Source organism: Anopheles darlingi, chromosome 2, assembly GCF_943734745.1.
Source record: "Anopheles darlingi chromosome 2, idAnoDarlMG_H_01, whole genome shotgun sequence".
In the NCBI taxonomy this organism is placed as follows: Eukaryota; Metazoa; Arthropoda; class Insecta; order Diptera; family Culicidae; genus Anopheles; species Anopheles darlingi.
The window spans coordinates 69,773,557-69,788,556 of NC_064874.1; the positions used below are offsets into that span (position 1 = coordinate 69,773,557).

At 48.7% G+C, this 15,000-nt stretch overlaps 2 protein-coding genes across 5 annotated transcripts in view; one reads left to right on the top strand and one right to left on the bottom strand.

The window, feature by feature from the left end:
* LOC125952409 (uncharacterized) overlaps nt 1-15,000 on the top strand; it is a 310,728-nt gene that overhangs the window by 253,107 nt on the left and 42,621 nt on the right. The window lies entirely within an intron of this gene.
* LOC125952342 (forkhead box protein D3-B-like) overlaps nt 1-15,000 on the bottom strand; it is a 21,859-nt gene that overhangs the window by 4,688 nt on the left and 2,171 nt on the right. For both annotated transcript variants that reach the window (XM_049681786.1, XM_049681785.1), the window contains exons 2-3: nt 13,731-13,807; nt 616-676 (exon numbers count right to left, since the gene is read on the bottom strand). In XM_049681786.1, coding sequence (XP_049537743.1) covers nt 616-676; nt 13,731-13,807 — 138 coding nt within the window. The remainder of the gene's footprint in view (nt 1-615; nt 677-13,730; nt 13,808-15,000) is intronic.

Here is a 15,000-nt window from a genome sequence, read left to right on the forward strand (position 1 = left end):
GGACTACGTCTCGACCCGAGACTCTCGGGGACTGAAAGGCACATTCATCTGGCGTCATGTACATCAATCTCTTCAGTTCGAAACTGATGATAAGGGTGATCTCGAAGGAAAAAAGAAAGAAACACGAGGTCACCGTGGGTCAGCGCGAGCTGATAGCATCATTTCTCGCTACCATCGACCGATAGGCCACATCGTGTCCCTCTAGAAGGCAAAGGCCTTTCTTTCGTCCTTCTCCCTTCCCAACAATCAATGGCAATTGCTAGCAGATTGGCGATATGCAGACGGGAAAAAGGGAGGCAGCAGCTTCGCTGCGGCTGCTTATCATCAGAGAAGTATGAGACTGGGTTCTTTCTACAACTTCTAACCTCCAGCAGAAGAGCCTTGCTGCCCGACAAACCTACTTCCATCCAGGGGGAGGGTTCGAGGATTAATACTAGAGCACGTTAGATCGTGAGTCACACGGTACTGGACACAAAGTCATCCTCCTAACTTGCCATCATCAAGCATCGTGTGCTTGCGATGAATCAAGTGAATTGTTGTACGCTGGACACTCGCGATCCCAGAGTACCTAGAGCATGGTCGCTCGTCCCCCAACTAATACTATACAGTACGTACCTAGATGGTTCAATCCGGAAAAGTTTTCCTGCTTGATCTTGGTCGGCATCGGGATGATGTTCTGCAAGTGAAAAAAATAAGAAAAAAAAAACACATGGAATGTTTATTGGGCCGCGTGTGTGTCAGGGGAAAGTTAATTTACGAGCTAAAACAGAAGAAAAATAAGCTCCCCCGTGCTGCGAGAAACACGACACTTATGTTGGACCGCGTTTGCGCTATTGCAATTGCAACGTAGATGCCTTGCCTTGCATTCCGTTCAAGGCAACAACAAAAAGGTGCCCGCGTTCGTGCAGAACCACCCTGAGGAAAAACTTGGGATCACCATTACACGACGGACAATCGACCGGGACAAATTAAATCCCATCAAACCACACGAGAAGCGATTGCGAGACAGCGGTAGTAACGGTGGTGAAAAGCGTTGAAAGGACTTCTCTCTCGGTGCAGCGAAATGGCGGAGAGAATCGTAAATCACTCTGCACCGCTTAAAACACGATATGGTGACTTCAGCCGCTGTGGTCACACACGTCCACGAGAATCCTTAAATTTATCGAACCGTTTTTCTTCATTTTTCACGACGCAAAAAGTCTGAAAAAAGGTGACGATAAGTGTGGCGCAACGTTGGCAGGCTGTCCACACTTAGCTTGGGTCACTCTGACCAGCAGCAGCCAGCAGTATCTTCTAATAGAAGAGATTCTGGTTCTGGTATAGTGGCTACCGTTCGATGAGGTCGAAACCTCACACGCGGCAAGCGGCAAAAAGACCAGGGAAGGAAAGCGATTGCAGAACGTGGATGGTGGTCTCCACCCAAGCATCTTACGTGATTACGTGACGTCGTACGATTTTGCAAATCATAGCGCCTTCGCGCGGTACCACACAAACTCAACAAGAACAACTGCGGAGTGCGCAATATGCACACATATTCTACCACCGTGCAGTTGCAGTTGCATTCGGCGCACACTGCGGACGCATGGTGCGGTCAATGCGCTGCGCCATGCGCGCACTACACCGGTTGAGACACGCTCCGTGGGCTGGAAAACGGTAAGCAAAGCACGCGCCAACGCTTTGCGGAAGTGATCGGTGGCCCCCTAACTGAACGGCTGGAAGGGAGCGGGTAGTTTGGGGGGACTATCTCAACGGATCGTGCAACGAGTCTTGCGGTCTAGAATCACGAGCGTTATGAACGGAAAAACGTACACCAAGTTCCGAGAAGTCCGGGGGATGCGAGAGAATTTCCCGTCGGATGGAATAAGAATATTTTCCTGCGCGTTACCACACGAGGTAACCCACTGTATTGTCGACTAATTTCGCTTTTGCAGATTCAAACATTTTATCGGAATTTCAATTATTAATCAGAACTATTGCGCTAGTTAATACCAGACGAATATCCAGAATTTGCACGTTATCCTTTCAGTAAATTCAATGCTTACTAGTATGCATTAGAAAAGGATCGATTAATCATCCGCTGCATCTACTATGTACTTTTACTAAAAAACAGTTTTAAATATAAAAACATCTCATGATAGAAATGCCCGAGTAGCCTACCTCTAAATGCATACCAGTAGATAGTTCAAGAGAAAAAAGGACACTAAATGCATTGTTCCCAATCTGTAATTTGGACGATATTATAAAGTTTTAGATAGCATATACCAACGCCAAATGCTCATCTCATCTCATTCATTTCAACATTATGCTATTATTATACGATTTCCTTTCAGTGTCGTCAACTTATGTTGCTTGTTGAAATGTAGAAAGAAAAATAATTCTATCTTTTATCATCATGGATGTATCATTCCTTATGCACGATTAATTTGAACCCCAAGAAGAAAAGCGCAATGGAAATCACAACCAACAAATTGTTGAAATCCCATTTGAGAGCCGAAGACGAAACGGTGTTGTGATGGGATTGAACCAGAGACCAGAGCAACAGCATCATGGTCATTCCTCGTGACAGGGTAAACAATTATTTTGCAATTAAAAATTAGCACACTTATTTTGGGCCCGCCCTCTGGTTATTCTACCTTTTTTTTTTTCGACGATCGATGGCGACAACGATAGCGACGTGGCAGAATGCTTACTACTGTGTCTCTACCTTTTCCTTGAACCACTTCTGGCGGGCATTTTCGTCCCTGTTCTCTACCGTGACGCGTACAGATTGCATTCTGCAGTCGGTGCACGATTGCACCGAGATCAACAAGGACACGAGGCGGTTCCCTCCTCATGCTCCTAAAGTGTAATTTTATACGAAGTAACATGAAGAGATGGCATAGTCGTCCATCCCACACCTCGCAGAGGCACACATAACATGGTGTCATGATTAGCGGATCCCGTAACCCGTGGAACGAGACTCCTTTCACGTGCTTCACATTACGAATCGTGCTGTGGCTCATCGAGAACACGCGGAATGTCCGACATGGCGCTCCTAGTTGATATTTGATCATGTAGTACTCGCGCCGTTGATAGTTGAAAGCTGGAAAAATCCGGATATTTCTACGTGAGCCTCACACATACCTGAGAAAAGGTACTTTCATGGTTTCTTGCCCTAGCAGCGGGCAATGTCAAGAATTTTAAGGTGATGTCGCGGATCAGGGAGGATAGAATCGTATTTTTTTCTGAAGAATTCATCGAACTGTCCTCCACCCAGACCCGGTACGACCTGGCCGTGTGCATGTGTGACTTATTTATCTTCATCCGCACTTCCCCAGCCTCTACTAGGGGGACCTGTGCCGGTGTCAGCGCTCCCGATCCTCGGAGATGCTACCACACTCTTTCATCAATATTCGGCCAATCCGACGCCGCGCACACCCAGACGGAACACGGTTTGATCCATTAGTCTCTTGATTAATGGTGACCTCATTCTTTTTCATCCATTCTTGCCGCACTGTCCTTCTCCTCCTTCTTCTCTTCCTGCCACTGGCGATATCTCGAACGTTTTCGGACCTCTTTTCGGCGCAAGGATGCCTTTCCTCTGAACGACGCGACGCCGGGATTCTATTTCGAGTGCTAAATTACGTGTGCTCACACCCCGATGGTAGCGCGAACGCAGCGGTTCATCAACACCAGGAGGAACACATCGTCATCGGCGGTGAGTGTGCGACGCGACAGGATTGGGAAAATTACATTTTTTTTTTCGTTTATAATGTGACAATACTACTCGCCAATCCAACGACAGAGAGAGAGAAAAAAAGAGTAGAACCGGTGTGTGCCTGGCGCTTTCACGATCGCCGCCTCAAACCGACAACTAGGTTTAACCTAAGCATCATAAGTTATGAGCTTCGCCTAGGTGGTTGCCCTGCATCCCTCAGGCGCTACGTGGTCAAGTGACGAATCGCAAAATATTTACATTTGTTTCAGTCAAATAATTTAGATTGATAACAGGGGAGCAGAGGCACCACCGAGGCCGCATCAGCAGCAAGGTACACTGTTTGGCTTTCCACAACAGCAAAACCCCCCAAAAACATAATTTCACTCCCGCGAGCGCATTTTGGCCACTTCCGGGATCGGGATGCCGAGATGATCGAGCCACACCCTGATGTGATACCAGCACCCGTATCATTGCCCCCCTTTTGTTGTACAATTTCTAATTTAAGACAGCAAAATACTAGCATAAATCTTGTGCGCGTAATTATTGACGAGCCCCCGGGGCGGTGTGACAGTGGTTGGTGGCACCGGGCGCCAGGCCAGGACCCGTGCCCGTGCCAGTGCACCAGGTTGATATTATGTTGTTGTGTTGTTGTTGTTGTTGTTGTTGTTGGTATTCGTTTTTCAAATATTTTTTGTTTAGCATATTTGACATTGTCGGTGCCGGCCGGACTTGCTCTAAAAGAGTGTAAATATTTACTTTCCGCGATGTGTTTCACTCAACATTTAAAACTGATGCTTACGATGGGAAGTGGCGGCGGCGGCGGCGACGGTGGAGGAGTTCTGGGGGGTTCAGCAAATCACAACCGCGCACGATGTGTTCCTGGCTGCTGTTGCTGTTACTCCTCATGCATAAATTATCTTCTTGTATTTACGGCCGAAGCCGGGGTCTACACAGTACCGAGAGGAGGCTCTCGCGTGTTCGATGTTAATGGGATGGATTAGTCAAAAACGAAGCGGCAAGTGGCATGGATTAGAGAAGCGAGATCGTCCACTCACACACACACAGCGCGTATGAGCTGGTTGTGTTCGTTGGATTCGAATTGGATTTCCGTTCCTCTAGCGACTGCTAGGTAATGTGTCGCAAAACGTAATATAAAATGGGGTGCCTTTATGCGTGGAAATTCCAATGAATCCGTGACCAATAGGTTCTGGAAAGTTGCAATTTCATGCCTCGTACCGAGACGAGCCTTACCTCCCCCCATGAGATTCCATTAGCCTTGCGCAACGGAAGCGCATTTGCTACACTTGCACTGCTTATCAGAGCATTGGTGGGGAGGGGGGGGAGTCACCGCCCACTGTTACTGCGCATCGAATCGCGATCGGCCTCACATGGCATGGGGGAGATCTAGCACACTGATAGGCCCCCCAATCGCTTTAACGATCGTTCGACACACTCCAGAGTCCAGGCAAATATAAGTCCAGCATAAGCGCGATTATCGTTTCCAACGATAATCGAGTTGCGACCGAGATCGAACCAGGCTGACAGGGCAGGTCAGCAAATAGCAGCGTGACCGAAACACCACCTCCTCGCCTCCCAGGGGACTCCTTGAAGGGGAACTTGAGCTGCTGCTAACCTTCTAGACCAGCCGAACGTCACCAAGACACCCGGTGGGTATCGCGGTGCAGCTGCCAGCAGCACGAGGAATATGAGAAACAAAAGGCAACGCAGAAGAGAGTCTGGTCTACGCATCTGTCAGCATAGTCCGCCGCCACACAACACAGAAACCAGAGATCATGAACTCTGGCGACCCACTACTCTCTTCGGCTGCGAGGAAAAGGTCGAGGTTATAAATTCTGCCTGCCAGCCTCCGGAACAAAAACCGCATATCCTCACCCCCATCCCCACGAGAACACCACGTGGGGAACGTGACCTCGCGAACGGCGCAGCGGGGAAAGACCGCAACAGCAAAACCATCGACGCTGTCGACGAAGGGATTTACGCGGTCTACACTGGATGGTTTTCACGCACTAATCCCACCGAACTGACACCGCACGCCACTGTGCGGGATCCCCCCTCCCTCCCTTGGCTGGAGCATCCCTCAGAGGTGGGGGTGTGATGCGCGGTGGCGGCTGGCAAAGTTTATGATTCATTTGTCTCCCCCTTCGCACAGAATCAACAAACAATTGTCACCCCCGGGAATGGGCGATCGATGACAGAACGGAGTGGAAATGGAAGTGGAAGTGAAGAGTGTGTGAAATGCCATTACACAGCCCCGTGGTGCTTGTAGCACGATCGAGGCCGACAGGTTGGCCACCGGAGTGTGTGGAATCCCGTCGAACGCCAGAAGTAAAAAGCATCCTGTTCTTAATCCTGTGCTGAGCTCCACTGGAAGGTGGATTATTTAATAAAAATCTGTTAAAACACACAAACACTCTTACCATTCCGAACAGTGACAAAGAAGTAGAGGCATCAATTCGAAGAAAAAGACCATTTAAGCCAAATTCAAATCAAGGCAACCGGCCGGTGCAGTGCTATTAAAATATTATTAATTTTCCGAATTGTTCACATTTCTTCACACCGACACAGGTTATCACTTAATCTTCTCCCGATCTTCCGAAACTGAAGGGAGAGAAGGACACAGACCATACTCGACATGAGTTATGATCGCTCTTAACGCGGGTGATGATCATTTTATGACAACCGACACACAGAAGAAACGGTGGCGCCTGGTCTGCATCATCGTATGGGATTTTAATACATTTTAATTTGTTGAAAATTAACGACAAGCCGATCGTATTTCCATCATCCTTGTGTCTCGCACTCAGTGGATCAGTGATGACACAATGAAGATGATGATGATGATGATGATGTCGGAGGAACATTAGGAGCGGAGTAGGCGACGATCAGACTTGTGTTTATGATGTAGCTGTTGATGGATAGAAATCGACTCCTACAGTCCTGAGGGCGCTTTCCGAGGAAAGCAGAAGAAGGTTCTATAGAGACGCTTCCATTCAGCGATAAAAGGGCGTGGAGTTTGATTTATGACTAGCATTAAAGTAGGAACATGACGCACACGTCCATTGTTAACGGTATGATTGGTTTATGATATCGCTTGTCAAATATCGTTTACCATGAAATTGGAACCAGCAAGTGGAATGGGCGGCATATTGAAATGGATATGCTCCTTAAGACATTCTTCTAGAAAATGAATTAAAAAAAATAAAACTTATAAAACGTTGAGCATAAATATTGTTACAAACTGAGCTTCTCCACCCATATCCTAACCCTAGTAGCATACATACCAAAAACAAAGCCCCCGTAATAGCTAGCTAAAGAGAACGATACTAAAGCATTCCCGTATTCCGTAGTTCTACAACATATGTTACCCATCCCCATATGTTCTCCCTCGCTCCCCAAAGGAGGAGTGGAAACAGCACAAAACGACGATCAGATCACCATCGCTGATCAGGTCTGGCGTTATGATTGAGATCGCTACACGGGTGGAATCGCTGTATGACAAGGTTAGTGGCAATATTATCACTTCATATTTTACGACACACAATTATGTTACAGATCATCTTCCTCCCCGCGCCCGGCCCCCCCATTCCCTTCGGCACCTTCGTTGGCGCGTTGTTTTTCGCTCCGACGAAACGATGCTGCTCAGCGGTCGCGGCCTATCGCTTGCCTGTGTTGTGCGTGCGAGCATGAAGTGGAACGAACGATCTTAGCAACCGGCGATCCACATCTAGACAGACACACACACACACACACACGCACAGGTCACTACGGATTTTTTCTGTGTCGCCCGAGTTGTCCAGTCAACCCGGAGACGGAAGGAAACAGCGGCTTGACATTCGGTTGCTGCTGGGCCGGCGGTGGCCCCCTTCTTGCGTGAAGGTGCGCCGCCGCCGCCGCGCTTAGGGCGCGCGTTGAGAGCTATTTTTATGGTGTAGGTGGCACTGTTGGTGGTGCCCACTTTTCCTCCTCCTCCTTTTTTCCCACTCAAAGTGATGGTATTTGTTCTCGCTTTTGTAATTGAAATATTCGGAACAGCTGTGCTTGCTGCCGCTGCCGCTGCTGCTGGTCTCCGGCGGACCAGCCGGCGACTCTTCGTTGGAGAACGGATCGGGTGATGGGAGGGGGGATGTGGGACCACGTCCGTCCATGTTCCGGGTCCGCGCCGCAGACTTTGGTGATGAAAAGGATAAACCATACACCACCACCACCACCAACAGAGGGGTGGAACAAGATGATCTTCCTCTCTGCTTGTTCTGCGAGCGCGCTTCCTCGAAGACGGTCACAGAGGAGATGAAGGCAAAAATAAATGGCAGTCTAATGTTTCTATCAACCCCTGTCACCTTCCTCTTCTTTTTCCATGTTCCCCACGGGCCGGGGTCCACCGGGAATGCCGCGATATCGGTGTACCAGAGAGCCGCGCGGCAGCTTCAACGAACGAGCTTGATTGAGCTGCAACTAATGGTATGCCAGCGCCTCTGCGCCTCGCTTTCTCTCTCTCTATCTTTGTTCGGTCAATTTTTCACCAACCAAACCGTTCACACCCTACCCTCTCTCTTCTCTAGCACCGGTCGCGGTTCCGGTCTTCAGGTTGCTTCCGATCGGCGCGCGCGACGACGAATCCCCTCGACGACGACGACGACGACGACGACGACGCTCGCGGGATGCATCCGGAATCGTCGCGCTCTAGTGCGTGCTCTCTGACAGCCGACTAATAGCTGTCTTTTGACTCATTTACATTGTGTCACATAAGCGCACACCGAGCTCCACACACACACACACTCGTTGGGGCTCTTGATCTGCGCGCGATGGAGCGCGGGGTGTTAATTTTAGCTGCAACGATTTATCAAACGATTCATCGCGCCGCCGGCAGCAAGATCAGTGGGAGAAATGGGGGATTCACCTCTGTACACGATCGTTGAGCGCGAGAGCACGGCCGGTTAACATCGCGGATTGTTTTTGTCGAATCGATTGAACTGTTCAAAACGTTAACCTGATCTGTCGGACGACCTCTAGAGCAAAACCATCATGTTCAATCATAAACGATGATCAACTGGTAGACAAGGGTTGCTCTTACTGCACCGCGACAGTGACGATCATGTTAAACACACCGGTGTAAAATGGCTCTTTTGATTTGTTAAAAAATTTAATAATTGTTTATGACTTTAATGTATTATTACTTTGCTACATTCTGATTAAATTTTCTGAAAAACCTCATAAATCGTCATATCAATGGCCGCTTGTGATACCTAAGGAAGGTTGCAGCGTGCAACCCGTTTGATTGCACTTCAATCCCATCAACGATGCACCTGGCCGGCTGCACCAGAGTTAGTCCGCGGTTGGCTCACCAAAAATACAAAATGGTTACCGCAGGTACACGCCCTCCACCAAGAGAGCACACGCGCATCGCTGTCATGCGGGTGGGGGAAGAATCTGATATCTTCTCCAGCGCAAGGCCCGCGGCGGCCACTGGACCGGACCGAGCGGTTTCAATTGGTCCATGCCACGCTGGGAGGGTTGCAAAGTCTCTGCTCTGTCTACGCTACTTCTTCTTCGTTCACGAACCGGATCGACATCTCACCTGTACCCATGTTCTCTTGGTGGGTAATTGTAAAATCATTCTCGCTACAGTGATGGATATTATCCTCTCCTGTCATCAGCTGATTGAGTATAAAGTGTTTTCACTATTTTCCAAACGAATTTTCACTCTTTTCCAAACGACTTTACTACCTTCATCACTACTTAACGGCTTAATTTGCTACCTCACCTTCCAAAGCTGAGGAGATTATAATGGCGTTGTAAACGGTTGTTAAACGTTTGCCCAAACACGTGTTTAGAATTAAACGGTCACGGTTGTAGGAGCGACGGGAGCAGAAGCACCGACGAAACGCCGGGTCCTTAATGGTTGCAAAACGCTCAGGAACTCAGGCAGTTTGTTAAAAAGTTATACTCCTGCCTGCCTGCCAGCGCACGCAAGTAATAGGATGAGACGAACGGTTGCGGTCGCCACGTTTTACAGCGCCACCAACAGCAGCAGCAGCACCGCCATTTGTCAACGAGAACGGGACCAAGACGGAGAGACGAATTTTTCGGTCGTAAAGCAGGGTCCCCGAATTCACTTGACCTACAACTGGGCGCGATGTGCGTGCCGGCGGCACACGGATTTTATGGTCTTTTCTTCCCGTGACAACTAGCGAGGCCACCTAGCGAGAGAAATAGAGAGGGAATCCCCCTCCCTTCCTATACACGCCCACCGGGCGGGGGGTTGTGCGTACTCTGTTTGTGGTGATACGGTGACTCGAAGAAAATTTATAGTCACCTTCCGCGGGGGTTGCCCAAGAAGGAGGAGTCCGGGGAGGTGGACAGGGGATGCCTGTTTAGAACAAGCAGTAGAAGACATAGACGAAGAGGTATGCAAACTTGTGAGACCATCTCCTTCTCGTCCTCTCGTCGCCTCGGATCGAGCAGATTGGTGCATAAATCATGTTCACAACATTTATGTACTTGAACCCCGCGCCGGTTAGCCCTCACACGCGCACACACACTCACGGTGCAGGAGTGCGTCTTGGACTGGGTGAACTCCTCTCCTCTGTCGTTAATTGCCACTGGCCATTAGGCAAGATCTATAACTCAAAATGCATCAAACACGATTAGCAGCGACGCCGGGAGGCGAATATTTGGCGAAGCAATTTGTGACAAATACGATTGAAAGCCACATCATTTATGGAGACGCTGGACCAGCTCCAAGGATTGGTCTAGTTGGTTGGATCCTGAATTTACGTTTGATGATTCTCGTAATTGGGTTAATGTGTAGCGTGTGCTCATCAGTTCAAGGCAGGCAGGCAGGACAACCTCTGTCAGCAACGCGTCACACGGCGGACAGAAGATAATAACGATAACTCTACACACACGCACGGTACCATCATCCCCTGTCAAGTTCATCTTACGTTCCTCCCGCGTGCTCCTACAAGCAATAGGGATATGCTTTATGAAGATGAAGTGGAGCCACCCCGAGTAGTGCCTGAGAGGAAAAAGTAAATCCCTCGCGACCACGGCTGTTGTTGCTTCAAGGTCTCCCCGGAACCAACAACCAACCAGGTCCAGGGAGAGCCTTCCTTCCTCTTATCGGCTTTCTCGTGCAACATGACCTCCTGCCTCAGTAGTGATCGAATGGAGCGGGCAAGGAGCCGAGTCTAATATTTATAGGTTAGGTTACCCAATGACATTGTTTTGAAAGGCAACCGCAACCGAAGAGCCGGGGCAGCGAGCCAGTCGGACGGTCGACCGACGAGGAAAGCGCCAAATCCGTGGTGCCCAATAAATTTTACCAGCTTTCCCGCGTAGCAGTGGCCACCACCACCTGTAGCAGGCAGAGGCAGACACGGGGCAGTGCTCTACGCTAGTATAGTAGTATCTTGCTGCCATCTCTCTTGACGTTTCCTAAAAACTGTTAAACCGTACTAGGAGCGCAAACCGGGTTGGGAGAACGTTCCGAGACGAGCTTCTCCCTGCTGGCCTTCTGTCTAAGGTGGCCACCGCGCGTGAAACGTGTGACACGCATCTTAAATTCACGCCAACGGAAACGGGGCGCACGGGCGCACGATATCCCGCTCCTCTCAGATCCCAGGCTCTGGTCCGGGGTGTACACACCCCGAATCGCAGTCGTATTGTTGTCGGATGGGAATTAATGATGTAATTTAGATGACGTTATTTTTATACATCTTAAATGACTCTGGCCTCCTTCCGTTCTGTCTCATCAGTACTGCCCTCCAATCCAACAACTTCCTACTGCTGCTAGTAGTGATGCTGCTACTGCTCCGCAGCATCCGCGTGTGTAGCAGCAGATCCGCGCTGGATATAGCGTGTCCGCTTCGCGAGAGACAGACGCAGAAACCATCACCTGTCAACAAGGCAGCAGCACCGACCGATGATGGCGGCGGCTTTGCACGAAGCTAATGAATGGAGGGAAATGTGAATTTTCCGGTCAATCGGTGCTGTGATGCTGTGTCCTCCCTCCTTCCCTCTGCACGCGCCAACCAGGGTAACACGTGGAAATTGGGAAAATTTGACCCTTTTCGGTTTCTTGGAGCATTTGCTTCTTGCGCAGGTAACAGGAACGGCGCACCTCGAGTGCTACTGCCTCGAGTATCCGATTTCATTTCCCAGCCAAAGTAACCAATGCTTTTCTCGCAAGTTGCAAGCTGTTGCCGTGGCAACACGCCGTCATCAGTATCCTTTTCACGGTTCAACGGGGCGCGCGCCGTAGGGCAAAAGCCACAGTGAAATCTACACCCTCTTCTCCCGCCGGTTTGGGTGAGCGTGGAAGATGTGCACGATTGACTGGAACTGTTTCAGCTTTGTGCGAAGTGCTGGTTTAGTGTGGGAAAACGAGTCTTTAATTAGATCCCATTTTGGTCGATGTTGGTTCGCTTTAGTGTGCATTAAATTTCGCATTTAGACAGAAACCTTTCCTCGTGATGGTACTAGTGAAATTTATATGATCCCTGATGTTTGAAGTGAATTGCAGTTTTCATTTGCAGCTCAATAGTGTAAATTGATGGCAACTTATTCCAAGCTTGTAGAGATTACAGATTGTAAGAAAGTAATAAATGGTTATGGATTACTACAAAATAATATAAATTTTAAACAATTATCTATTGTTTCGATCGATGGATTGAAAAATAGCAAATCTTCTCGCATTAACTTCATGATGACAGCAAGGTATTCGATACTACCATTGCCTCCACACATAGCAAAAAATAATGTTTAATCTGAAAGTATATGAAGGTACTGGAATTTTGGCGAACAAAGAAAGCGAATTAATATAATTCCAGATTGGATCTTTTAAAATTATTGCTGAGGATTAGTTTAATAACAGACGAAAAGAATTCATGCTCATCGGTTATTCATTTCTTGAAAAAACTCTCCTGGTTGCACCCTTCAGACTCGAAAATTAGTTATGATACAATACTATCTCTATATAATTGATGAAAGTTTCCAATCACCAATGGTCAACGGTAAAAAAAAAACTAATTAAGACGTAAATCTTTCAAATTAGTCTTATCCTGTTTGCTACTGCATTCAGTAGCGCCCTTTAGAAATGGCTAACAACCTCATAACCAAAGGACTCACCACAGCTTCCGATTTCTGTATGTCAACTCGGAAAGCAATCACCAAATATAATGCTCAGCGGAGCGCCTCCACTAAACATCATGACCACCGCCGGCGGCCGCATCATCGACTCAGCCCCTAACCCACATCAACCGGCGGCGGCGGCGCCTTCCGATCCGCTCCAATGGGATCAGCCCGAGGAGTAAATAACAACATCTTTTAACACCCCAATGAGACGATCCTCGATGGAGAACAAGAAATCCGACAGCTCCAACCACTAACCGAAGCGCGTGTGTGTGTGTGTGGGGAGTGCGAGTGCGCGCGCGCGCTCGCGTTCGTCGTTCACGTTTTTGTTTGCAAATTTTCGAGTTTGTTTGTTGTGAGTTCCAAAGTGAACACAAATTAAGCCAAATAAATAAACATTCGAAAATTTATATAATACAATCACACAACCCGGCGGTAAAAAAGATTCCCGATTCAAATCATACTCCCGGACACGGGAGACACGCTAACTGTGCTGTTGCTGATGGAGGTCGCTCGGCAGGGGTCAACGACGGGGCCCTGCCCGCGAACAGCAGTAGCGCGAAACGGTGCGTCAAGTGACGACGAGGACGACTACGACAAAGTACGCTAGAGAGAGATCGCCCCGGATGCTGCTGCTGCCGCCGTTGGCCACTCCAGATTGCGTAAGATTGAAAAAGCAGGCCTCGTTGTTATCAGTTTTACGGGCTTTTGGCAGACAAGACGCGACACGACTCTTTTGGTGTCGTTTGGGATTGATTAGCCCAACCGACCAACCATGGGTCATTGGAAGTCTCGTGTCTGGGACCCGAAGGTCCACAATCCATAAGCTAGTTAAATAATGTTGTGATTTTGAAATTAAAAACAATCCATCCGGAGTACTTACCATCGGTGACCATTTCGGTTCGTACTGCATCGGGCCGTCCGGCGGCGCCATGTCACTGCTGGCGGTCGTCGCCAACACTGCAAAAAGGAGCAAAAGGCAAACGGAAAAAAGGACATTCAGTAAAATTGGCAAAAAGCAAAACGACAAAAGGACATTCAGTAAAATTGGCTAATGTTTTTCCTCGACAAACTTCGAGCGCTTAACGACTTCACGGAAGGATTGGGGCACGGTGGACCATTAAAAATGGAATCCCGAGAACGCATCCATGCCTCGGATGCCGAACTCGCGGTGGAACCTGAGTCCCGCTTGCTTGAGGCCATCACGATGAAAGGTGCGGCGCGTGTGCCCTGGTCTGGATCATCGAGCCGGGTTGGTTGGAAATCGGATATTTTCCCTTCAGCAGCCTCATCTGCCTCTCTCTCTCGCGCGCGTTGAGCTAATGAGATAACCTGTGAGGTACGCGGCCACCACATTCCATCTACCTTCGCAAAAACTGTCTCATCACAGGCAATGGCGCTCGTGCAACATTGATGTGCTTGGCAGCAGCATAATTGGTTCTACATCATCATTAGAAAGGGCTTCCCAGGTGGGCCAGAGAACTCTCTCACACCTTTTTAACGAGTGAACTTGATAGGCTTTTCCTTTTAATATCAAGTTTGTTTTCGAATCTTGCGCGCCCAAGGCACAAGAAGATTGCACATCCTTTTTGGCACGTGGAAAGCAACAAGCGAGCATAGCAAGACGTCACTTGCACCGTGCGCGATACTTGCGCTAGTTTTTAAACGAGCTTGTTACATAGGCTTCAGGAATCCTTAGGAAGGACCATTAGGACGATCTTATCTCAATGTGTAATGAAATGATCTCCTAAAACTGTGTCGCACAGGTTATTCAAATAGTTTTCACTTCCTAAATTCTAGCCAAGAAGAATTGCAACTCAGCTGCTACCACCACCATAGATCACACTCGTGTACCGCGATCATCACGAATGTTCGATTGGCATGATCTTCTTCTACTTCTTGTTGTACGCTCTGCTCAGATCCAATTACAACCGGACCCCGACCGATTAGCAATAATCTCTGAGGAACCGGACCGGAACGTGAACGATTTCGGCGGATGCTGGAACCTGCTGCTGCTGCTGTTGGTGCTGGTGCTGGTGGTTCACCTCGATCCATCCACTGCCACGCTTCGATACGATTCATTATCAACGGACGACCAGTCGAGCACACCCCAAATCTGTGGCCAGTCTCGTCGAGGTTCTTGACTGACCATT